The sequence below is a fragment of the Lutra lutra genome, chromosome 8 (genome assembly GCF_902655055.1).
Source record: "Lutra lutra chromosome 8, mLutLut1.2, whole genome shotgun sequence".
NCBI classification, from domain to species: domain Eukaryota; kingdom Metazoa; phylum Chordata; class Mammalia; order Carnivora; family Mustelidae; genus Lutra; species Lutra lutra.
This window is the reverse complement of record NC_062285.1, coordinates 101,462,017-101,488,967: the sequence shown is the minus strand read 5'-3', so window position 1 is coordinate 101,488,967 and position 26,951 is coordinate 101,462,017. Positions and strand designations below refer to the sequence as shown.

General features: G+C 38.9%; 1 protein-coding gene across 13 annotated transcripts in view; it reads left to right on the top strand.

Annotated features, from left to right (window-relative positions):
- The first annotated feature begins 2,848 nt into the window (after nt 1-2,848).
- KCNC2 (potassium voltage-gated channel subfamily C member 2) overlaps nt 2,849-26,951 on the top strand; it is a 188,517-nt gene continuing 164,414 nt past the window's right edge. For 11 of the 13 annotated variants that reach the window (XR_007129654.1, XM_047743191.1, XM_047743192.1 and 8 more), the window contains exons 1-2: nt 3,429-3,712; nt 4,923-5,625. Coding sequence is in view for 12 of the 13 variants with exons in the window: in XM_047743191.1 (XP_047599147.1) it covers nt 4,942-5,625 (684 nt within the window). In the remaining variant the exon portion in view is untranslated. Of the gene's footprint in view, nt 2,900-3,428; nt 3,713-4,261; nt 4,333-4,922; nt 5,626-26,951 lie in introns of those variants that run through there. The other 2 variants (XM_047743182.1, XM_047743183.1) reach the window with 2 other exon arrangements.

The following is a 26,951-nucleotide window of genomic DNA, read 5'->3' as shown; positions in this document are numbered from 1 at the left end:
GCAGGCTCCCAGCGGAGCAGAAAGCCCGATGTGGGAACCCGAGCTGAAGGCAGAGGCTTTAACCCACTGAGCCACCCAGGTGCCCCTGTAGCCATTTTTTAATCTGCAGAGGAATTTTATGCAAAGTCCATGAGTATATTGTTCTTTGAAAGTGAATAATATTTAAGAAATCCTTATACTGAACTTTAAAAGAGTTAATTTGTTCAACTGTTAAACTTTCACAAGTATGTCCTTCTGACAGTTCCAATGTGGTTTAATGAGAGGAATCCACATTTCTGGTGGTGATGTAGGGCTCCGTGTCTGTAGCCCTTCTGTGATGCTGACTGGAGGACATAAAGGAAGCAGCATTTCAGTTGCTTCTCTGCCAGGGGTAATATCCATATGGTCTTTTAAATCCTTGCTCCACACAGACCAACAAAGGAAACCACAACTGTTTTTTCCACCTCCGTTTTCCATTGCCATCTTTCAAAGATTTGCTTTCTTTTCACTTTTGCCTGTTTTTCACAGGAGCATCAGGGAGTTAGTTAGCTGGAGGGGTTTTCTGTTCTCTCCTGTCTTATATAATGAAGCGTGAATATTTGTCTTAGGATCTTCCCCTTCTATATTGACCAGAAAAAGAGAAAAAGAGAGAGAGAGAGTATTTCATTTGCTGCTTTGTTTATAAATTCTCTTTTGGTATGCACATCTCTTTCTCTTATCTTTCCACATTCTTATTTTCAAACTTATTTGAAATGTTTTCTAGTTTCACATCTAATCCTTTATGAATCACAAGAAAAGTCTGAATTCTTCTAAAAGGTGATCCTCTTGTCGATGTGATTATTTCTAAGTAGCTTATATAACCTTAGACTCAAATTGATTCATTAGGCCCTTGTTTTCTCATTTCTTCTCCATGAGTCCTTTGCAGCAATCCCCCCACACCCTTCCTTTGATTTCTCTGTAGATCCCTCATAATGCAAATTTAATATTATCAAGCTAAAGGCTTCCATTATTGATTTCTGCCATCTGTATGAGTTATCTTTCTGGAAATCTTGTAATTTAATGTGACTATTTCCTCCATTTAAATTAAAAAGGGGTAATTTATGTAAAACATTTTGCACATAGTAAGATCTCAGTAAATGTTATCTATTATTATAAATGCTTCTACTACTACACTTACTATTGCTAATTTATTTTAAAGCAAACCATATGCCTTTTTCTCCCTATTGAATTTACATTAAGCTATATAAGGAACCATCTAGATAATATAAGAATGCATATTATAATTTGAATATAATTTTTCTTTGGAAATTTTCTGGCAGTTGAAATTTACTATCACTTATTTTAAGAAACGCCTTAGTGATTGATAATAGTGCTAAACTAGAATCATTCCCTCAGCAGTTAAGCCTTATACTTGTGTGTGTGTGTGTGTGTGTTTGTGTGTGTGTTAGTAAAAGCAAATTTCCATTGTCATAAAGCTGGGTCCATACAGCTGTTCCTGAGGTTATTACTACACATGTACCGACATACTGTTAGTAAATTTCTTATGAATGGATATACATTTTTTCTTAGATTAGTTTCCTAGACATCAGTAACCTTCCAGATACTTTTAAGTTCTTTACTTAGTTTAATTATCTACTGCCATAAGGGATACGTGTTCTCTGAGGGAACTATTTATATTTAACTGCCCACCCTGCAGTCCTGTATATTGCAAAAACTTTCTCATATAGAGATTCATAACTCTTGCAATTTTTAAATTGCTGTGTCAGTATCAGTATCTGTTTTTCAAAGAGACTTCCTCCTATATACAACCTGGTGTTTTACCTACTCCACGGATTTTATTTTATTTTATTTTATTTTATTTTATTTTTTTTTTAAGATTTTATTTATTTATTTGACAGAGAGAGATCACAAGTAGACGGAGAGGCAGGCAGAGAGAGAGAGAGAGGGAAACAGGCTTCCTGCTGAGCAGAGAGCCCGATGTGGGACTCGATCCCAGGACCCTGAGATCATGACCTGAGCCGAAGGCAGCGGCTTAACCCACTGAGCCACCCAGGCGCCCTACTCCACGGATTTTAATCCTTTCAAGCTATACCTGTGGAATAGAGTCTCTCCCTCTCTCTCTCTCTCTATCTCTCTCAGTACACACACACACACACACACACACACACACACACAGAAACACAGCTCTGTTTGGTGCTATGAACTGATATGGGTTGAACTGTGTCCCAGCACCATCCCCATCCCCCTCCCCACTCCCTCAAAAAAACAGAAAGATATTGGAGTCCTAGTCTCTAGTGCCTCAGGATGTGAGCTTATTTTGGAGATAGGGTCTTTATAGAGGTGATCAAGTAAAAATGAAGTCATTAAGGTAGGCCCTACTCCGCAAGGACTGTGTTCTTATATAAAAGGGAATACTTGGACAGACACAGATATATATAAAGGGAAAAAGATGTGAAGAGACACAGGGATAAGAGAGCCATCTGCAAGCCAAGGAGAGAGGCCTGGAATAGGTCCAGTTCTCACAGCCCTCAGAAGGAACCAACCCTGACCACAACTTAGTTTCTACCTTCTACCTCCAGAACTGTGAGATCATAAATTTCTGCTGTTTAAACAGACCAGTGTGTGGTACTTTGTTATGGCAGCCCTGACAAACTCATACAAGGCCCAATACAAATTCGAAAGGGAGAAATTGACTAATTAGATAATTGCTTTGGTACTTGGATTATGTAGCTCTCCTCTGTGGCTTCTGATAAAGAAACCCGAATTTTCACTTGCTAGAGCATGATGTTCCTGGAATAAACTTTTTAAACTTGTTTTGTTTTATATAACCATGATGTGGTGACTGGAGACCTACATTTGACTGGAAAGAGCAAGCCAGAGCCATGTGTAAGACGCGAGATCCAAGACTTACTTGTCACCTGTAAGTAGACCTCTCTCTCCCATCAGTTGTCATTAAGAAAAAAAAAACAACAACAACAACAACAACAAAACGGAATTGGTCTTAGAGATGCTCTCTCACTTGTTGGGAGAGGTGGGGCAGTGAGAAGAGAAAGGGTGTGGAGGGTGGGGTGTAAATAAGGCAGGCAGAAGCTCCAGAGAGGGTGGGGATAGAGCTTCACGGAAGAAAAATATATGAACCTGGTTGGTACAAGAGAGCTTCCCCAGACCCACCCACCCACCCACCCACCCACCCTTTCCTGAGCTCTGTGCTCTGGCGCTGGTGGTTGGCGGCGAGTGGTGCGGAAGGGACAGCTCTAGCAGCGGCTGCTTTCAGGGGAGAAACAAAACCTGGAGGTCCAGGGCGGAGCCGGGTGACTGCCCCTGCCCCTTCAAGTGGGTGAGCTTTCCTGACCTCGGTCAGCTCCGCGGTGGTCGCGGCCAGCATCTGTGCCGGCTCCCGGCGGGGTCGCGGAGCGCCGGCTGGACCCGCCCCGAGCTCCATGGTTTGCCCAGCCCTGCGCGATGGTGACTCTGGGCGCGGAGGTTGGCGCGTGGCGAGCCCGCAGCTCGCAGAATGAAGGCGGGGAGCGCGGCCGGCGGCCGGCGGGGGCTGGCTCCGCGACCCCAGCGCCGCGAGAAGCGGCCCAACCACCTGAGCCCGGAAAACGCCAACAAGTAGTTTTTCATTGGAGAAGGGCGGCTCGGCTGGGTGTCAGAACTCAGTCCGGCTGCCCGGAGAACCTCGTCCACTCGGAAACCAAAGCAGAAGCACTTTTCTGTCGGTCTCGTTAAGGTATCTGGGGGCGGGAGGGAAAGGGGGTGATTTGCCGGGAAGGGCATGCTGACCCTGCAGGCAGGCATTCGCCCGCCCGCCCCCCACCCCGTTCCGCAATGGGAATGTGGAGGTGAAGCCATGGGGATAGGTGGCTGGGAGACTGGAAGCGGGGACACCGTCAGCTCGGGGAACCAGGGGGTGTGCCTCCAGCGGCTCTTCCCAGGGCCTCGCCCCTACTAGAGAGCAACCCCCCCCAACCCCCCTAATTCTGCATCCCCTAGGCGTTTGTTTTTCTTGGGGAGGGGGATGGGGTGGGATGCGTTGGTCATTCGCATTCTAAAAAATGGAACCTAGTTAGTGGTTTCCTTTCCCAAGTAATAATAGTATTAACAACAACAACAACAACAACAACAACAACAACAACAACAGTAATAATGTGAAAAGGAAATTGGATCAGGAAATTAGTCACAGGTCTCCTTGGTGAAAGGCAAGAGCAGGGAGATTTTTTTTTTTTTTTTTTGCTTTGACTTCTGCGTTCAGTCTTTTTGCCTGGTCCGGGAGGGAGAGTGGAAGTGAGAACAGGGCACGCAGAGGGCACTCCCTGAGTGCCAGGGCGCTGCGAGTCCAGAGTCCCGAGGGTATGCGTGGAATGGGGGTCTCCGCCCCGTCTGGGGGCTCTCCCCCAAAACTGCCAAGTTGCCTCAGAGGAGAACCTCCTTGCCTGAGGGAACTGCCTCCAGGCCAAGGAAGGTGGAGAGAGGGTTTAGGGTAGGGGAGGAGAGGATCCAGGGCAGGGGCAGAGTAAGGAGCAAGAGAAGAAGAGAAAGGGCTTAGAAGGGAGAGATAAGGGGTTTGGGGAGAGGAGGAGAGTGGGGGTTCAGGCCTAGAAGCAGATTTTCTGTGAGAGGGGATGGGGGTAGGGGGAAGGGTGAGACGATGAAGTAGGGGAGATCAGAGGTAGGGAAGAAAGGTGTGAGGCAGGAAAGAAGGTGTCCTGTAAGGTCAGGGAGGCTGGGACCACCTGCTTGGTTTTCTGGAAGCCTGCGGACGGTGTGCTGCATGAGGCGGGGACAGGGCTGGGAGCGCAACTCCTCCTGGGAGGGTCAGTTGCCCCTAGCCTGTCTCCAGCCCTGCATCCTGGGACTCGGGCTCGGCGTGGGGGTGGGGGTCATGGTGCGGCTCTGACGGCCGAGATCTTTAACTTGGCGCTGTGTTCGCCTCCCCCCAGTCATGTCTGAGCCACAGAGATGGGCAAGATCGAGAACAACGAGAGGGTGATCCTCAATGTCGGGGGCACCCGGCACGAAACCTACCGCAGCACCCTCAAGACCCTGCCTGGGACGCGCCTGGCCCTTCTCGCCGCCTCCGATCCCCAGGGCGACTGCCTGACGGCGGCTGGCGACAAGCTGCAGCCGTCGCCCCCTTCGCTCTCGCCGCCTCCGCGACCGCCCCCACTGTCCCCCGGGCCGGGCGGCTGCTTTGAGGGCGGCGCGGGCAACTGCAGTCCCCGGGGCATCGGCGGCGACCACCCTGGGGGCGGCCGCGAGTTCTTCTTCGACCGGCACCCCGGCGTCTTCGCCTATGTGCTCAACTACTACCGCACGGGCAAGCTGCACTGCCCCGCCGACGTGTGCGGGCCGCTCTTCGAGGAGGAGCTGGCCTTCTGGGGCATCGACGAGACGGACGTGGAGCCCTGCTGCTGGATGACCTACCGGCAACACCGTGACGCCGAGGAGGCGCTCGACATCTTCGAGACCCCCGACCTCATCGGCGGCGACCCTGGCGACGACGAGGACCTGGCGGCCAAGAGGTTGGGCATCGAGGACGCGGCGGGCCTGGGGGGCCCCGACGGCAAGTCTGGCCGCTGGAGGAGGCTGCAGCCCCGCATGTGGGCCCTCTTCGAGGACCCCTACTCGTCCAGAGCCGCCAGGGTAAGGCCAGAACCGCCCCCTTCCCTGCTACTCCAGCTCCTCCAACTCCTTCCCCAACTTTCTTTTCCACCAACGACCTCTGGGACGAGGGGAAGGGATGGGAGGGGATGGGAGGGAGAAGAGAACAGGGCTCCCTAAGGATGTGATCAGAAGCGCATCTGGTGTCAGGTAAACTCAGGGGCCCTGGCGGTCATCCTCCCCTTCCGTCCCCTTCATCCTCCACGTCTCCTCCTCAACTCAGAGATTTACTTTAGCAGATAAATGGGAGCTAAAGGGCCAATGTCGACCTCTCTGTGCAAGTCTGTCTGGAACCTTGTCCTGAAACTGGTATCGTGCTTCGTCTTGATTCTTTTTTTCCTGACTCTTTGCTTCCAACTTTTCTTTTAGTGTGGATGTTACTTCAGGCCTTCTGGTCATCACGATTTGACATTTTCAGTGAGGCCGGACACTCTTTCACGTCTGACTCAAAGCAGTGGCTCCAATTAGGGATCTAATCTGAAGACAGAGATGGGGAAATGGAATATAGTAGGTGGCTGGGTGAAGAAAGGGTATGCCAGGGTCGGGTAGGCCGATGGGGGGAGGTGGTTTTGTGAAGAGAATCTCCTGAATGCTATTTGGACCTGTCTCCTTCCAGAGAAGAATGCTGAGTTGCTTGTCCCAGTGAGTTGACCAGAGAGCCCACCTGCTCATTGAATTGTGGTCTGGTCCTTTTCCCCTTGGGCTTTATCTATGATTCTTACAGGTTGAATGTCATTTTGATGATGCTAGTTTAGTCTGATTGTCTAAATCTGGGTAATTTAGATTGTTGCAAACTTTATTTTACTCTTAGATTGTGACCCCGTCCTCAATTTTTCTTTTCAGTTTCTAATTTGAACGACAGTTTAAATTTAGTCCTTGACACTCCCAATTAATTCTTCAGAATCCCATGAAGGGACTGTAAAAGTTACCAATAATAGTTTCTCCAGTGTAAAGGAAATAAAAGAAATATAAATAACCCAAAATTACACAGCATATGAATGATTTTTAATTATACACGAGAATGGAGTAGTGTATTTAGTTAAATCTCTGCAACTGCGTGTATCTGGTTTGCTTCTGACGCCCAGAAAAAATATCCCCTGGGCGGCCTCACTTTGGCTCCATCCTCAGTATTGTCTTCTGTATGTCAGAAGTCTCTGCATCTGAGATATTGTGCAGCTGTCATTCTAATAACTTGTCAGAAGATGTGTTTCTGATACCACTTTCGAAGTCTAAGGATATGTTTTGTTTTCAGTTTGAAATAGAATGTGAAAGAGACAATTCCAAGCATTGCTCCCCAATGGATCTGGGATTTAAATGCCTACATAAATTTTAGTATGTCCACATTATTGTATTCGAATATAGAATCAATAACTTCAACTCTGCTATCTTCCTTTTAAGATCATTCTATAAATTCAACACCAGGTGAGGTGGCAATGCCCTGCCCAAGAGGAATTAAGGTCATCAGTGACAAAAACTCCTATTTCCTGCTACCTGTAGGGCAGTGGCTTTCAGAATTGAAGAGCCTCAGAACACCAGCCTCGGCCTGTCTCCCCTCCTCCACCGGGGTCTTGTTAAACCACTGGATCCTGGGCCTCCCCCCAGGGTTTCTGATTCCGCAGGTCTCAAGTGGAACCTGAGAATTGGCATTTCTGACAGGCTTCCAGGTGCTGCTGATGCTGCTGTTAGTCTGGGAGCCACATTTTGAGAAGTGGTTTATAGAGATTGTTGGGCTGTTTGTGTGGATTGTTGTTGTTTTAAAAATGTGTTCTAAATAAGAGCATCTAATACACAGAAAAAAAAAAAACAACAACAATGTGAATTGGTCACTTTGGTGATGCTAGTTTAGTCCAGTTTAAGCCAAAACAGAAACTAGTACGTATTAACTTAAGTTAAATCACAGACATGACCATTACATCCATGTTTTTTTCAATTCCAACTGAGTGCCACAGTGCTCTATCCACTTGGTAGCTAAGAAGATAATATAAATTTGTTTTCAGACTCATCATGTGATTTTTTTTTTCCAGATCGCGTGCTATACAAGAGACAGAATGTTTTATTATCCTTCCTCATGGTAATATGTCTTTTATTGTAGGCTAGATTGCATAGCAAAAGCTTTAAGATGGTATTCAACTTTTATTATTCTATGAAAATTGATTTTATTGATTATTGGTCAAAGGGTAGACTATTAACTTGAAAATAGTTTTTTTAAAAAATCTTACCAGTAAAAAAATCTTACCAAGATTTCATTGTAACAATATAGGGGTTTGATATGCATCCATTTCAGGTGAGGAACGAACACAGATATATTAGAGATTAACACAAGGTCAAAGAGCCATCAGAAGCAGAATCAGCTGAGAATTACCGACCTGGAAAATTTCCTTGAGGTCACTTCAGGAAGACCCTTTATTTTATAGATGAGGAAAATGAGGACTGCAGATGCTAAGTGACGGCCAAGGTCATACAGCAAGTTAATAGCAGATCCGAAATTATGCTGGAGGTCTCATGACATTCTCCCCAGGCCCTTTTACCACAACCACTGATTATAACTGACTGGCTTATGAAATCTCTGCAGATCATGTTGCTCTTGAGATTTGATGTAGCATAAGACACTTTTCTAGAATTCTAACTTTGAAAGGTCATCTATGATTTTTTTTTTTTAAGATTTTATTTATTTATTTGACATACAGAGATCACAAGTAGGCAGAGAGGCAGACAGAGAGAGAGGGAGGGGGGAAGCAGGCTCCCTGCTGAGCAGAGAGCCCAATGAGGGGCTCGATCCCAGGACCCTGGGATCATGACCTGAGCTGAAGGCAGAGGCTTTAACCCACTGAGCCACCCAGGCACCCTCATCTATGATTTAAAAAAAAAACATATGTATTCCAGGACTTCGGTAAAATTTTTACCCTGCACCACCCAACATTTGAGTGAAAATATGAAATTCAAATTGACTTCTTGAACCCTATTTGAACTTTGCATTTTTATTGACCAGTCAATATGTAGTGTTTTCTTTCTTTCAGAGTGGCTTACATTTGTGGGACTTGTCTTTAGGGAAATCTCTTTTCAAATTATTAGGGATTGCCTAAAAAAGAGTAACCAGAAGTAGTCATTCTACTTAAATGTGATTTTATATTTTTATATGAACGCTTTTAGTTCATGTGATGGCTTGACTTAATGTTATCTGACTAGTTTGATAAATACACTGGGAAGTCATAGGATGAAATTTTATTTTGCATGGACATGATTCTAGAAGACATAAATCAATTATCAAGTTGTTTGTTTCATCTGTGGTCTTACTGCCACAAGTCTCATTCTTTTTTTTTTTTTTTTAATTTTTTTTTTAAAGATTTTATTTATTCATTTTACAGACAGAGATCACAAGAAGGCAGAGAGGCAGGCAGAGAGAGAGAGGAGGAAGCAGGCTCCCTGGTGAGCAGAGAGCCCGACGTGGGGCTCGATCCCAGGACCCTGGGAACATGACCCGAGCCGAAGGCAGCGGCTTTAACCCACTGAGCCACCCAGGCGCCCCCTTTTTTTTTTTTTTTTTAACAAGACTCATTTTTAATAGAAATATTTAACTTTTATAAACCCTCTTTACTTTGTTTTACATTAGTTCCTCTTTTATTGATATGCTTGAGATGAACATTTTTAACTGTCTGAATTTCTTTTTCAATTTGTTATACCTGTCACCGTAATCTTTATCTTTACCCAATATTGAGGAGATTGACTCAATTATAAGAGTAGAGTAGAATTATATACCCTATAATTAGATCTTTTAGATAAAAGATCTAAGAGATCACTTTTATGATCTTAAGTGCCATACCGAAACAACAGTGATAGGAACTGAATAGTTATTTTAATTTTATAACATTGTATTTTTGCTTTCTGTTTGGGTTGGCATTTCCCTCTTCTGTTGCTTTAAATTTATGGTGTAAGTACATTTTAAAAGTTCAGATTAACTTGGTAAGTAAGTTTATATTTATACTTAAATGAATTCTTATCCTTAAGAATAGTATCCCAAAATAGAAATTTATAAAAAATCGAATATAAGTTGTCATGGAAACTTGTTCTGGAAAAAATGAGATCAGGAAGGAAAAGGAGAGATTATGTTGTTGATGCCATTGAGTGATATTTACAAATAGCAAAAATCAAGGATGCATAGATGCATTTGTGCAAGTGTTATGCATTGTATTTTTCCAATTTAATATCTTAGTTTAAGAGGGAAATGAAGCTTGTGTATGCTTTCTTCTGAAAACATTAGATCATAGGTAAGTAGACAGGTGCCAGGCAGAAATTCTTTCGACAGAAGTTCTAGATTATTTAGAAGTTAACAAACTAGGATAAGGGCAAAATACTAGAATCAAAATATTTTAAGTAATTTGTTCCAGTATTAAAGAGTGGAGAGCTGTTACAAGTTTCTCCCTATTTCTCTTCTTTTCACTTATTTTTTGGGGGGAGTAGAGGTGATTGAATTAGGTTCTGCTTTACAGGCTCTTCGTTGATGACTTGCGTATCTTCTGTTAGCTGATAGGACTTTTTTTTTAATTTAAAGGAACATTTTCTTTTATTATTTATTTAAAAAAAGATTTTATTTATTTATTTGAGAGAAAGGGAGAGAGTTAGTGAGAAGGTGAGAGAAAGAATCTGAGGTAGACTCCTTGCAGAGCACAGAGCCTTACACTGGGGCTCGATCCCAGGACTGCAAGGTCATGACCTGAGCTGAAACCAAGAGTCAGATCCTCAATCAGCTGAGCCACTCAGGTGCCCCAAGACAATAAAAAGAATAACTGTTGTGGAACCACATTTAAGATGTTAGGTTTTTGGTCCTTGGGTCTAGCTCATTTTATATAGGTTCTCTGGATTTATCATTATGTACAGATCATCCTGAATCATACATGTGTTGTGATAGTGAATCTGTCAGTTTTTAATATTGAAAATATTCACTTTATTAACACTTTAAATTGATTTATTTCCACAGCATTATTAAAATATACTCTTCAAAACTATTAAAATTCAAATTTCAACATATAGAATTGGATTCAGAATTGCACATACATAATTTACTTTTTATGGACCATTTTTTTCCTCTTCCTCAAGCCACAAAACAAAATAGTTAAGAAATGATATAAATAACTGTTTGCTAGCTCTCAATGTAACATTTAATTTAAAAAAATTATAATAAAGTTAAGGACAATAGAGTCATAGTTTAAGATTTAAAAAAGTATATATTTTCTTTTGTAAGTATTGCTCCAATTCAAAGAATTATTGACCAAATATAGCTTGCTCATATAACTTTATTAGAATTTATAATTTATATAATTTATTATTAGAATTTTTAGAATATTTATTTAGTCAGCAAATATTGGTTATGTAGTCACTTAACTATGGAAGTTATTGGGAATGTGTGGAGAAGATATAGTCCTTTGCCCTCAATAAGCTCACCACCCTGTTTATAATAAAACATTTCCTAAAAACATTACTATTAAATTAAGAAATGCAGAAAAATTCCAGAGATATTAAAGATAAATTTTCCTCAAAAAACAAACAAGAAAACAACTCAAATGGAAATGTTGTCTGACACATTCATGAATACATTCTATTTACAAATGATGTTAAGATATTGTTAGTCTTTTTTTATTATGAAAGTGTTAGGCTGTTTTAATCTTGATTTTTCTGTTTGTGAGGTGATTTATAGGCTCTGTCTTTGTAATATTAGGGAATGTGAGGAAGGCTGTACTTATACAAAACAACCAAATTATTTAAGGTTTGGTCAAGTGACTTCATACCTTCCATTTTAATTAAAAGTCAGGGCCAATTACATGGCAGTGCAAATCCAAACTTTGGACCTCTGAAAAAGGCCTGCAATCAATAGTCTGGTATTTTTGCATTTGCCCATATAAACATCTAAGTATCTTTTGATCCTTTCCAGGCCACTAATTGTACAGATCACAAATTAATTTAATTTTATACTTATATTCTGAGCATCGGATAGGTGTTCAGAGAGTACCTAATTCAATACATCATTAAAAAAATCAAGGAAGTTCATTAGAAAATTGTATTTTCAGTTGCGTATTTGATCACAAACTAGGTGGATTTGCTCCATTGCTGGGGAATAGATTTGCCAAAGGTTAATGTAGTTGGACAGATCAGGTATGACTTTTTTCTGTGATATTTTGTTAAGTGCTCATTTGTAGACTTGAGTCGACAAAACTAGTGAGAGTCAAGAAAATTCTCTGTCAAGAAACTTATTTTCAAAGCAACTGAAAACCAAGAATGCGTAGGTTTATAAGGAAATAGAGGTCAACTTTTCCCAGTTGAAAATGTGTATCATTGTCATTTATTTTTGCTTCTACTACAAAAAAAGTAAATGCAGATCTCAGGTCTCATACCTTTTGAACTTCTAAGTCATATCCTTTTATTATAGCAACATTTAAAAATATGTCTAAATGAAATGGTAAGGGCACTAAAGGACTAATAAAAGATAGACACAGATCTCCTGAAGGAACTATATAGTGGCAACATAGTCTAAACAATAACCATAAATACATTATACAAACTTAATTCTTTTTGAAATATGACAGTTTTTTTTAGAAGAGCAGTCTCTCCATATATATATATATATATATATATATATATATATATATATGCAGTGCTATTTATTCTGTTGTGTGTATTATATATATATAGAGAGAGAGCACTGGTTTTTGTTTTTCTTATAGGTTGAACGTGGTGATTAATTTTAATATTAGGTAGTCAATAGTTTCACAGAAAGTGACTAAAATGTTGGTGCTAGGGAGGAGGAGAGAGCAAGAAGTGAAAATATATGGAAGTAGCGTTGGAAAAACTATCTGGGGTCGGATGTATCGGCCTATGCACTCACCTAGATTTCACAACCAGCTGTGTGACCTTGGAGAATTTACTTCATTTCCCTGAGTCTTGATTTCCTTTTATTTATTCTGAAAATAAATAAATAAAGTAAGTAAGTAAGTAAATAAATAAATAGAAAATGGGGATGACACATTGGACTAGCTAGTATCCAAACTTCTTTCCAGCTTTTAGATTTTGAGGTTTGGAGGAGAAATAAGGATACTAATTGCTAAAAACCCCTGGGGGTAGGGTGGGGGAGGAACAAAAAACGTCTACCCTCATTGTGATTGTACTCTAAGGACCATTATGCAATGAAGTAAACCAGTATTGATTTTTTTTTTTTTTTTACATTTATAACTTTCTGCCCTTTTTTTTCTACAGCTGTTGGGTAGCTGCTGCTCTGGTTACCATAGAAACAGGTTAGCTCCTAGCTTCCTGTTTCCATTGAAAACAGCTTTCCCTCAACCACATATTGATCTCAGGAAATCTTTTTGCTGTGGCTCTGTCGTGAAACCCATAAAGATGATTGGCTCTGTCATTTTCTAAATCTAAGTTTCAGTGCAGGTGTATATCCATCCACCACAAGGATAACTGATTAGATAATCTCAGTTTTATTTCCATTTGAAAAGTCTTGTCAAAGACACCATCATTTTCCCTTTCCTGTATCTTACACAGAAGGGAAAATCTTATTCACTTGAGGATTTACAGATATGCCTAACACATCTAACTGTTTACAAAATAATGTCAAATTATTTAGTTTTAATTTTTTTCATAACTCATTCTATCAGAATGAGCATAGAGAATAATATGCTGTCTAGCACACTTCAAATAAACATATTTTAATATGCTCATTAATGGAGAGTATTTCCAGGTACATGTATAGTGTATTATAGTATTCCATATTTCTCTTTTGGGAAGATAGTTTTTCTATTTCAAGATATATATGTATTTTCATAAAAAGAGGATCTATTCACCGTCATTTACATAGATACATATTCAAGGAATATATTTGTAAAATTTTTATACGGTTAAGGAATGGAAGAGATTTGTAGGACTATGCCTTAAGATTTTGATTTGAGAATATTAATGTGTATGTGCATGTGTGTGTACTGGGCATATCCACCCAAATTACATGCTTTTTGAATGAGATTGATTCCTGGCATATATGACAGACTTCTGGCATTCATGAGGCATGGAATTGGGAGGAAACTGGTGATTACCTGACACAACTGCCTCAGTTCACCCATGAGACAGCTGACTTGTTTGTAGCTCTGGCTAGCTGGTAGCAGTGGCAGGGCTAGAATTTAGACCTTCTGACTTATGGTGTTCTTCCCAGTCAATCTCAATTGCTTTGTCTGGACTGTGTTTAACAGCAGATGCGCAAGTTTTAGTTCTTAGGAAGCAGCAAGTATGTTAGGAATAGTATGGGGAGGGTCTGCCCTCTTCCATATCCTATTGCCCAGTAATAGCAGGGAAATTTCTACTGTTTTATGTATTCACTTTATTTCCAGATCCCCGGTCAGATGCAGACTTTCATTGTTGCCTTCTCTACCAGTTCTGTATCTCACTGTTCTACTACCTTTAAAGCCTCATAACTAACCTGCTTATGCATTTATCTCCTATTATTTCCCTTTATCCCTTCGTGTGTGTATGTGTGTGTCTTTTATAATATGTTCTCTACTCTTACTTGATTTATTGTCTTTGGAATTTGTCAATGCAAATCTAGTTTAGTCTATTGGTAGTGGTTTATGTATTTTATAGAGCATTGTCATCTCACATGTAATTAACAAGATTATGGTGGCTTCACACAGGGTAACTGGTGAATCAGTCAATAAAAGATGTTTGGAGCTGTTGTGATCTGCAAATGAAATTGGTTGTTGTTGTGAGGTCAGTAAATACAGAGCAGAAGAACTTTTCATGTAGCCTTTTGTTAGTGGATATTTAGTCATTGGTGGTGCTTACTGTACTGTGATGAAATGTAAAGCAACATTAAAATTTTGGGGGTGTTTGAGAGAATGCATTTTATAGGAATTAAAGCAAAGGACTTGGGCCAAAATGTCAGTGAGAGTATTGGGAAAAAGACACTCTATAATTCTTAGTCACTTGACTGACCTTTTCCTTTGAAAGTTCATAATAAAAGGACATCTTTGTAATCTGACATTTCCTTAGTATTCCACGTATTAAGAAAATTCTATGCAGACAACTCAGTAATGTCTTCTTTGTTGTGTGATTGAAGACCCTGGTGATTTGCTATCAGATCTTAGAGCTTTGCCATTCTTTATGTATCTTACAACACTGCTGACATCTTTGAAAACTGAAGCAAAGGTCACTATAGCCTTTCTTGGCTGGTGTTCTGTGATTTCATCTCAGCAATGGAGGAATTCTCTCCTTTTAGATGTCTTAATGGAGAGAGTTCTAGAGATGAAAATATATCTCCTTTTGGCCACATTCTTTTACTTTACACCAGTACTTTGTCCAGAATTTTTAAGTTGTTCATTAAAGGATAAAATACAAACACATTTTATTTTATTATTATTTTTTTAAAGATTTTATTTATTTATTTGACAGACAGAGATCACAAGTAGGCAGAGAGGCAAGCAGGGAGAGGAGAAAGCAGGTTCCCTGCTGAGCAGAGAGCCCGACATGGGGCTAGATCCCAGGACCTTGAGACCATGACGGGAGCCGAAGGCAAAGGCTTTAACCCACTGAGCCACCCAGGTGCCCCCAAACACATTTTAAAATAAAGTGATTCTAAGTAATTTTGTCAGTATATCCAAATAATATTATTAACTCTAAATTTAAGACAACATGTTTAAGCAAGAACTGTTTGGAGCACTATAAAGTTTTTTTTTGAGTAGTCTGTCAGGTTGGATTCAATGAAAACACAGAAACTATTCAGAATTTATGTAAAATTTGTGTCTGTCTTTGCAAATTTTGCAATAGAAATTCATATATAGGGTTGCTTAATTTGGTATTTTTATATTTATTGATAAAAAGCTGTTTGCTAAAAGTGAATATCGTGTAATAATTGTATTGGAAACAATAGCAGGTAATCATAGGAGAAAGGAGTAAGGAGTAAACTTCCTATTATTTTGATGTGTTAATGTGAATAAAGTTAATAAAATTTATATTTAGGAAAACAGAGCAATACCGTTATTATAGTTTGATTTATCATTTAAATTATCATGCTTCTCTCTTGAGGTAAGCGATGAGAGGGCCATTACGAAAGTTATTAAAATATCTTTAATGAAACCTGTGTTTCATATAAATTGAGTAGCAAGTGGACAGAATAGAGCCTTAGTTAGCCCTTTTTTGGTGCAAACAGAATGTAAAGTAGCAAGTTTTTTTTTTTTTTTTAAGCATTGGAACTTTATTATCAGACCTGAGTGAACCTATCACAATCATATGATTAGTGGGTGCATGAAAGTTGAACTATTATATTTGTATCATGATTGATAAACATTTGTGAGCTTATGCTTAATTTCCAGGTTTGTAACGGTGTTGACTGTGCTTTTATGTTTAGAATATGATGCTAGAAGGATAAAATTCAAGAAAGTTAATGAAATCAAACATATTTTAATGCACTAATAGGTTTCAATGACATTCAAAATTGATTAGTTTCAATGCAAGAACAGTGTTCTTTAACTGAGTACCTCAATTTCTTCTGTGAGTGTGCTGTTCATTTTTTAGTTGCAATGTGCCTAGTCTCAGTTCCTAGGTTTTTTTTTTTTAAACCTTAGTTATTGTTTTCAAAATCTGTTCATTTTTCTATTTATGTATCAGTCATTGATCTAACTCATCTCTGATTTCTCTTAGATGGTTTCTTGGTAACATTAGTTTTGAGTAGTTGACTTTGTGCTTCATTCTGGGTTTCTTATCAACAACCTTTTGTGTTTCCTCTACGTGGGCTTATATTGATAGGTGGATTGAAGAGCGTATTGTCACCAGGTGTTATTAGATTCCTCTTTTAGCTAAACAAACTGGAAGAGAGCCACACACCAAAGACAAAAGCTTTAAAATGCTTTTGAATCTCTCACCTGACAGTTACTGAGCTTCAACTATTGGCCAGGACTAGTTTGTACTGAAAATACAAGGTGTGTTAAAATCTGACATTTATCTTTAAGACAGTTGCATTCTGTTGAAAAAGAAGGCTGTAGATCCATAGTTATAATATGATATATTAAACACCATAATAGAGATACTAGTATAGTGTGAAGACACAGATTAGGGAGGGACTGGCTTTCTTACACAGAGGAGATGACATTTTAGTTAACTTCCAAAAGATAAGTGTTTTCCAGCAATCAGGGGGAAGGTCAACAGAATAGTTTGCAAACATGGAGGAATACCATACATGTGATATGGGGTAATAGAAAGACCACAGGGCAGGAGAAGAGTATTGAGAGGTAGGGAAGATTGAAACTGGGAGCGCCAGGACCTCTGGGCTTCTAAAGGAGATTTCCTGATGAGATGTAAGATGCTTAGTCCAGGGCACGACTGAACATTATTATTTCAGTTTATTTCAAAACAGTGGTTCTGAGACTTTGGTGTGCATAGAAATAACGTAAGTTGACGACTGAAATTTTGCTTCTTGGGTCTCACTCCAGAACTTTAATTCAGTGTGACTTGGATAAGAATCAGGGCAAGTGAATATGTCCAGGGTTGTAGTTGGCTCCTGGAGAACTTTGATGTGACTTCTGCAAAAGCAAATACAATTTAACAGTGAATTAAGAGAATCATCGTGCTTAGAATGGTATTTCCCAAAGTGTGTTTTATAGATCTCTAGTTCTTCAGAATGTTAACGGGGGTTGCTCCTCAGAAGAGTTCCATGGACAGATAAATTTGGAAATCTGTTTGTTTTTAATTTTTTAAAAAAGATTTTATTTATGTATTTGACAGAGAGAGACACAGTGAGAGAGGGAACACAAGCAGGGGGAGTGGGAGAGGGAGAAGCAGGCTTCCCACCAAGCAGGCAGTCCAATACAGGGCTCGATCCCAGTGTCCTGGGATCGTGACCTGGGCTGAAGGCAGATGCTTAACCAACTGAGCAACCCAGGCACCCAATTCCTGAGATTTTTTTTCATGTGGATACTGGATAACTGTCTGAGAAGTTGTAGATACTTAGTTTTATCCCTCATGAGTAAGTTGATTAATTAGAGCAATATCTAACACATATTTTTGAATACTAGACATTTTGCAACTGGCAAGTTGAAAGTATATTTCCTGCCTTTTAAGAAGTTTGTAGTCTCCTGCAAGAGAACAGCAAAAGGAAAGGGACAGTGCAAGTTATGAGATCTCCAGAAGAAGCAAGCACGGGGTAGTTTGAAGGTTAATATAATCTTACTAAAGTTGGAAAAAACTTCCTGGGGGAAATACGTCTTTCTTCGTACCAGAGGATGAAGAGGAGATAGCCAGACTTTTCAGATAGATAGAAGCCTTCATGAAGTTCTAACAGGAAAAGAAGGCATGGTCTGTGCAAGGTACTATGAGTAACTCAGTACACCTGCAGCACTGTGTAAGGGATGGGGAGATGTGGCAGGAGACAGAAGCTGAGATTGGGTGAAAGGTTTGGTGAGCTCTGTTGAGAAGTTCTGGTTTTCTTCTGGTGGTAATGGGGGAGCTTTGAAAGATTTTTAGCAAAGCAATGGCGTGCAGATTTGTAATTGTGAATAACATTCTGAAACTTTTGTACCTAAAGAGGGGATTGGGCTGGCAAAGGTGAATGCAAGTTTGTAAGGGGGGTTTTGTTTAGAATGTTTTTGTAATAACCCAAGTAAGAAATAATGGTGACCTGACTTTAAGACAGTAGACAGGTGGGGGAGCCTGGGTGGCTCAGTGGGTTAAAGCCTCTGCCTTCAGCTCAGGTCATGATCCCAGGGTCCTGGGATTGAGCTCCTCCTGGGGCTCTCTGCTCAGCAAGGAGCCTGCTTCTTCCTCTCTCTCTGCCTACTGCTCTGCCTGCTTGTGATCTCTCTCTCTCTCTCTTTCTCTCTCTGTCAAATAAATAAATAAATAAATCTTAAAAAAAAATAGACAGTGGACAGGTGGATGAAGTAAAAGCAACATAGTTAAAGTAGAATTGTTGATTGATTAGGTGCAATGAATGAAGCAGAGAGAGAAATGAAGAGAGAAATGTTTGCGCAATGAGACAAGAAAACCTTTATGACTTTTTCCTACTTCAAGCTTCTGTGGTTATATGATTTCAGAATCTGGTTTATCAGTAGTTATTCTTTCATGAGATTTAACACTATAATATTTTGTATTATGTTTTGTGAGTTCTCTTTTATATTTCAGTACCAATTACCCAATTGCAGATAGCCATTTCATAGATTTTATGGTTGTGAATTAGATGTATGTCCTTTAAAATTTTTGGTTACAGTAATTTATCACCATAGAAAGGTGGTGAGGAATAAAAAGTCTTCCACAAGAAACATTAGCTTTGCATTGTTATTGTTTTCTTTGAAGCCCAAGAAAATATTCATTTCTGCATAATTTCTATGAAATGGAACTGACTATCCAATGTAGACTCCAAAGCTTGAAGCTTAACTTGAACGGGGGAATAAAAAAATACTAATGAGATCCTGTGGCTCTAAGTACTCCTTGGAAAATTGCTTCACATAACTATTTCCTTTAGAAAAAAGTCCAGGAAGGAGCAAATGCAGTGAGAAAGCAAAATAAAAAAGAAAGCAGGAAAGAAGATGGTGACTTCAGATCCAAGGCAGAATAATTCCTTCTGAAGCATAATATACCATGCCACTTTCTTGCTTAAATCCCTTTATTTCTTTGACTACCATATTATGATTTCCTTTGTTTTGCCTGGCTCTTCAGAATCTGCCTACCACCTATACTTCTAATAAAATCTCTTATAACCACCAGTAAAATACCACTGAAGTCAGACCACATGTTTTGCCATTCCTGACTATAAGAGATGTGTTCACATTGTTGTGTATTTGCATATGCTATTTTTAAAAAAAAATAGTTTATTTATTTATTTGACAGACAGAGATCACAAGAAGGCAGAGAGGCAGGCGGAGAGAGAGGAGGAAGAAGGCTCCTTGCTGAGCAGAGAGCCCGATGTGGGGCTCGATCCCAGGACCCTGAGATCATGACCTGAGCCGAAGGCAGAGGATTTAACCCACTGAGCCACCCAGGCGCCCCTGCATATGCTATTTTCATGGCCTGGAATACTTTCTCCTTCTGACTTTAATAGGTTGATTCAGTCATCTTTCAATATCCTGTATGATTATCAAGTCTTATTTGACACCTTCTAAACTCTCTCAAAAGCATCTAGTTTCTTCCTCCAAGTTTCCGTATCACTTTGCAGACACAGTATTCTAGCACCTAACTGACCAGATTAGTTTCTTAGAGTTACTGTAGCAAATTACCACAAGGTTAATGTCTTAAAAAAAGGGAAATTTATTCTCTTACAGTTCTGGAGGCCAGAAATCTGAAATTCAGGTGTCAGCAGGATTGGTTTATTCTGGAGCTTCTGGAGGAAATTCTGTTCATTGGCTTTCTTCTAGCTTCTGATGGTTACTGGCAATTTTGGGGGTCCCTTGGCTTGTAGACACCTCACTGTAGTCTGTTTCTATTTTCACATGCCCATCTTCCCTTTTGTGTTGCTTTGCCTCATGTTTTCTCTTCTTGTATAGAGACACCATCATTGGGTTATAGCCCATAATAATCCAACATGACCACATCTTAACTTAGCTAATTACCTCTGCAAAGAGGTTATTTCAAAATAAAGTCATATTTTGAGGTTTGGGGCAGCCATGAATTTTGGGGGAGATACTATTCAAACGGGTACGTGGCCCTCGCTTTTTTGGCAACATGTTGGTAATGTCCAATAAATCTTTTATTTTCTGATTTCTCCTTTACCATATCAGTGTGCTCTCATTTCGTGGACACAATATATACAATGTCTTTATGAATCTTTCTGGAGATACTAGTTAGACAATTTTTAAAGTTCTATTACATTTCTGTTCTTAACTCTGGTCCCTTAACAGATATTTTTTTCTATTTTTCAGCTTTGTTCTTTTTTATACTATTTATTTTCTTCACATATATTTTTCTTTGAAAGAGGGTGGGGGTACTGTAGTGTTATGTGGGTATTAAGGCAGGATCATGTAGAAACATACGATTCCCTTCAGGGTGGGTGGGTAGGAACAGGTGGGCAAACTAGGAAACCTCTCTCGGTCTGAGAAAAGAAGCTCTATTTGGAGACAGGACTTTACTGTCTTTCAGTTAATCGGGAGTGATGTCTCCATCTCTTTTTCTCTATGCACTTTGAGGAAATCTGAGGTACTTCTAAGTACATCACATCAAACACATCAACACACCTAATTAGGAACAGCTTCTTCGTTGATTCTGTACTTAATTTAGAGAACTGCTCTCACTGGCTGCATCCTGTGGGCAAATTCCGTAGCAAGCCAACTAAAGATAAAATAGGAGGGAGACCTCCAGACTGCTCCACAGCCAGCTCCTTGTCCTAGTGCCTGTTGCTTCTGACATTGAAGTTCTTCTGGATTCTGGATTTCCTTGTGAAGAATTGGACCAACCCCAAGAAATGCTCTCTTGTGCATTTATATTGAATTCCATTCTCCTCTTCTCCTCAACCTGCATTTTCATTATTCTAGTGCTGTTTGCTTTATGTTGTAGTATTTCTAGTCCAGGAATAGCAAGGTTTCCTGTTTTCCATTCCTGTGATTTTTTTCATCATTTTTTTTGGTAAATAGGAATTAAAATTTTTTTTTTAATTTTTAAAAATTTTTATTTTTTTATTAATTTTTAAATTTTTTTATAAACATGTAATGTATTTTTATCCCCAGGGGTACAGGTCTGTGAATTGCCAGGTTTACACATTTCACAGCACTCACCATAACACATACCCTCCTTTCATCATTTTTAATGAAACTTTGTTAAGGAGATGAGGTGTACTGTCTTCTACTAGAATTTAATTAAATGTGTATAGGTTTCTTGTCTCTACTAGTTATGAACTTGTGCCATTTCTTCTTGTTGTTGTCCAGAGTTACGAACATTTGGTAGTTTTCTCAGTGAGTTTTTATCACCGTCTAAATAATTCATAAGTTTCCTTGTCTACAAGGATGCATTTCTGTATGATTCTTTCCTACAAAGTTAGTGTTTCTTCTTATCTTCTTTAAGCCCACCTTCTTTATCTACTTTTTGTCTATTATGGTGCCAAATATTTAACCTAGTTAAGAAATTCAAAGCCTAAATGTAGTGTGTGATTTTTACCGTTGCTCTAAGAAACTTGTTAGACTAATACAAAATCCTAGAAAATTATCACTTGGAGAAGAGTGACACTTTAATTTGTCATCTGCCCACTGAGAATACATTCTTAAGAACGTGAACTTTGAGGGTTTAACAGATGTTTGTGGTACTTAAAGTCCCCAAATAAAGTAACAGCGTTCAGCTGAAATAATGTTTACGTATTAGGGTGCTTTAATTTTTTACACAGAGCCTTTGCCAGTGGGACCAAATGCTTGGTCCTTATTATGTAGAGAACATCTGACTGATGATAATAGATGGCACTGATTGTCCCACTAATTACATGGAAATGGGAACTTCACTGAAGGGTGCTGTGTCCTAAGAAAAGATACTGAAGAATGGATGTTGTGGCAGCAAGGAAATTAGCCAAGGAGAGGAGAAAAAAAAAGATTCCTATTCATCACAGTATTGTTATCTCATTTCATTTAATAAAACAGAAATATCCAAAGGTGAAATTTCCCCTATTGTATCTAGAATACACTTTATCAAACTAATGCAGTAATGAAGACCATTATATCTAAACCTAATTTTGTCCGGATATTTCCTCTGAGCTGTGGCAAATAGAAGGATTGAGAAAGACATTTAAAGAAACATATATACACTCATATGATCATGCAAATAGAAGAAACAGAAAAGCCTTTATTTATACAAATATACTCCGTATATTATAGAGATCAGTTCAATGTTCAGATCAGTTCAAACAATATATTATTTTTAGGAAAAACCAGTGTGAGATAATAAAGCAAAAATTATAAAATACATTAAAAATATTCAAAACACAGCAATATTAGGACAAGTTTTTATTTTTAAGATGAGGGGTCATTGTAGTTTATTTATTATTATTTTTCCCCTTTTTTTCTTTCACATTTATTTAAATTCCAGTTCATTAACATACATTGTAATATTGGTTTCCGGGGTAGAATTTAGTGATTCATCACCTACATACAACACCCAGTGCTCACCACAAATGCCCTCCTTAATCCCTGACACCTATTTAACGCCCCCCCCCCACTTCTCCTCTGGTAAACATCGATTTATTTTCTATGGGTAAAAGTCTATTTCTTGGTTTCCTTCTCTCCACCTCCTCCTATGTTCATTTGTTTTGTTTCTTAAATTCCACAAATGAATGAAATCATATGATATTTGTCTTTCTCTATTGACTTTGCTTAGCATAATACCCTCTAGTTCCATCCATGTCATTGCCAATAGCAAGATGTCAGTCTTTTTAAATTTTTAATGGCTGAGTAATATTCCTATCCATAAACTGAGTATATGAGGATTAAACAATATGAAAACTAGCTAAAATAATGCACTTAATCTGTGTAGCCAAATGTGTAACATAAAGTAAACCTTCTATAAATGGTAATTACTATTATATGAAGCTTAAGGGCAGGCTAATGTGCAAAATCTTTAGACTAATGATTGGTGGCATCTACCAAATTCTTGTTGTATGTCTCGGTCAGGGGACAGGAGAGCCTCTTTCCATTGGATCATAGGTAGAAAATCCAGGATGCTGTGGTAGAGAGTTTTGAAGATTATTTGCATATTTGTCAACAGACTGTGGAGAGCCCAGATGAAAACTTTCTATCATTGCCTGACCGTAATTGTACTACGTCTGCACTGTGTTTGAAATGAAATAAGATAGCATTCCTAATACCATTGCTTGCTACTTTGAATGAGATGAAGGGAGTGAATGATCAAGAGGCACAGGAGAGATGGAGAACACTTTTGTTTAATGAATTACCAGTGTCCGGGGCAGACTGGCACCTGGTGGGTACTCGAAGAAGTGTTTCCTGACAGACTGGGTGACTGATGACTTCATAAGTGGAGAGATATACGTCCCAGCATGCAGCACTCCAAGGGCAGCCTGCATCCATCTCTGAGAGAAACAATTGTAAGCCTCTTTCTTCCTTTAGCTCTGTTGCTCCCTGGAATGGTTGTTAGACGGTAAGAAACAAGGAGCAGGAGTGCCTCTGGCCTGTTGTTACACTGCTGGTATTGGAGAACATGAACACACTGGCAACTCTGTCTGTCCACTTCCTGAGCTATCAGAAGAGTAACGACTAAGGAAAAATATTGTTGCAGAAGTAGAGGTTCTCCCCACTTATTAAGTAGTTCCCATTCTTTGAAAGATTATTGGTGGGATGATTCCTGTATAATGTGGTTTTTCTAGGCAGAGGTAAGAACTGCACCAACTATAACTTTTAAGCTCAAGAAAGTTTTCAGATTTCCCTAATCCTGGTCAACATTCACCCCCTCTCAGCAACCATTACTAAAGTTTGACCAGATGTCACCATGAGCGTCAGTTCTCAACCATTCTCATCAATAGGTGTTTTAATTAGTATAAACTCTTCCTGACTTCTGGCATGTTGTTCATTTTTGTCCTCAATCTTCTGGGCTATAGTAATGTGGTATCATTATTACATGTTTTTTATGGTTATAGTGTTGCCAGATAAAATACGACACCTAACTAACTTTGAATTACAGATAAAGATAAATGACAAGTAGGTGTTTTTAGTATAAATATGTGTACCAAAATATGGGTCATTCTTATACAAAGGATTGTGTTTCTTCACCTGAAATTTAAAGTTAGGCAGGTATCCTGTTTTGATTTGCTCAATTTAGCAACCCTACATTTTGTTTTCAAGAGAATTCAGAAAGAAATCTTTGGTTCTGTCTTTTGTAGTCTTTCTCACTGTTTTAGCATCATCTCTGCCCACATTTTCTGACTCAACATATTCATGGTGCCGTATAGTGTCTACTGTAGCTTTTGTTCTAATTTTTGAAGCAGTTGGTGTTCAAATAGAGATAAATAACTTCCCAAGCCATCCAGTGACACCACTGCCAGAACACTAGAAAAGATAGTTGAGTCCTTGACAGAGGTGATTTCTGTGGTCCCAGACCTGGAGGAAAGGTAAAATTTAATACCATTTTCATTCAGATGTTATTGAACCAAAATACTTTAAGCTACTCTGTATTTTTTTCTCTTCTTGTCAGCTTTTATATGACTTCTCTTTGCCTGTTGATGGCCTCTTCCTAGTATATTTTACTCAAAAGAGGTATGACTATTACAAAAAATAGGGCTTTTATTATTATTAAGTAATAGCACACAAAGGCCATGTTCTTTGAGGAAAATTCAGGAACTGTTAATGTGCTATATAGAGATCCATCTTGTTATCACAGGTGTGTTTTTAAATGTATGGGTATATGAATTCTTAACTTGTGACAATTTGATTTCTCATAATTTTCATTTATATTCCCTTGGTTATTATATTTATATTATTGCTTGTGGTATTTTCAGACAGGCAATAGTCAGTGGGCAATTAAATTAAGCAGTCCGCTCCATGATATACTCTGAGCAAGACTGCTTCTCGCCTCCCCCTTTAATTTGGTTCCACAGTCATTCCCTTTGGCCTTCACTGTGTCTCTTCTGCAAATAGCTGTCTTCATACGCAGTGCCAGCATGCCCCACTGTGAGCTCCCCATGATTCAGTAGCTGAGGAACAAGCAGGTGAAGGAAAGCAGCTGAGAAAATAAGGACAAAGAAGGAGGCTGGAACAAAAGAGCATATCCTATAACTATTATTCAGTAAGACTGATTTTTCTAGTGTTTGGTAAATTGTCTCTTGAGTCACTTCCAACAGAGGACTTCTAAAAATGTTTTAAACAATGTCAATGTCATACTAAGGGCATAATCTTTCCATTAACAGAAGTGTATTCTTCAGTGCACAAGTCCTTTGAGATGCTGCATCATAAAAAACAAATTCTGTTTGATAAATGAGTCACTCTCTACCTGTGCTTGTTGATTCAACATGCTCATTGTGTATTAGACCTCAGAGAAATCCCATTTAAAATAAAAAGGGAAATTGCTTATTTTCCAATCCACCCCTGGAAATATCCAGTTTTATGAAATACATTTTGTAAAATCTGTCCTTCAGATACTCTTTAAAAGGAGGTGATTATGTCATTATTTATCTGAGTCTTTGATTTGTGTTTTTAAAGCCATTGCTGTAGAGTCACATATTGGAGGAAAGTAGTTAAATAGGCAAATGAAAGGAAGATGACACCTGTGACTCATATATTTAAGTAAAACTGCAGGCCTGGGAACGGAAGACACCAATTTTATGAAATGAGGATTTAGCTCTAATCTGTTTATCTCTGAGTTTGGCTGCCATTCAAGACATTGGAGAGTTTTGAGTACGTGATGCCATAATAAAGGAAGGAATCAAGAACTAAAAAAAAAAAAATAGGCAAAATTTGTTTCTCAATCTAATACTCTTACTTTTAGGAATTAATCATAAAAAAAGGTATTAGATATGAGGAAACTAATTTTTCCATGAAAGTATCTCATGAGTAATATTTTATAGTAATAAAAACTTTAAAATAACTTTAACGGCGCCTGGGTGGCTCAGTGGGTTAAGCCTCTGCCTTTGGCTCAGGTCATGATCTCAGGGTCCTGGGATCAAGCCCCGCATCGGGCTCTCTGCTCGCAGGGAGCCTGCTTCCCCCCACTCTCTTTGCCTGTCTCTCTGCCTGCTTGCGATCTCTCTCTGTCAAATAGATAAATTTTAAAAAATAAATAAATAAAATAACTTTAATTTCCAATAAAGGGAGATAAGAGATATATAGAAATTATGACAATCCATATAATGGAATATTATTCTACTCTGAAAAATAATAGTTATAAAAAAATCTTAGTGTATTGAAAAATATGTATCTTAAAATATTATCATTGCAGGTTTAAATTTTACTTATTTGGTATACTATTAATAATTTAAATGAATACTTAGTAAATAAATATTCTGAGAACTCATAAAAAGTTATAATTTATATAACTGAATTATATAGACTTAAAATCATATGTTTTTTCATCTTAAAATATTACATATTTCTAAATTTTGTCCAGGGGTCATTTATTAATTTTATAAAAAAATATGAATGTAACAGTTTTAAAAAGTATCTTTCTAAGGTGCAGCAGGGTGTGCAAATGAAACTCCAAGTACTGAAAATGTAACAGGTTGGTCTTTCTGTTTTAAAGGATTTGTGAAATTACAAAAAATACCACCTTTAATATCAGGTCTAATGCACACCACAGAGAGAAATTACCGGTGAGAAAGATTAAGTACCCAGATCAATTTTCATTATTCATTTATTAGATGT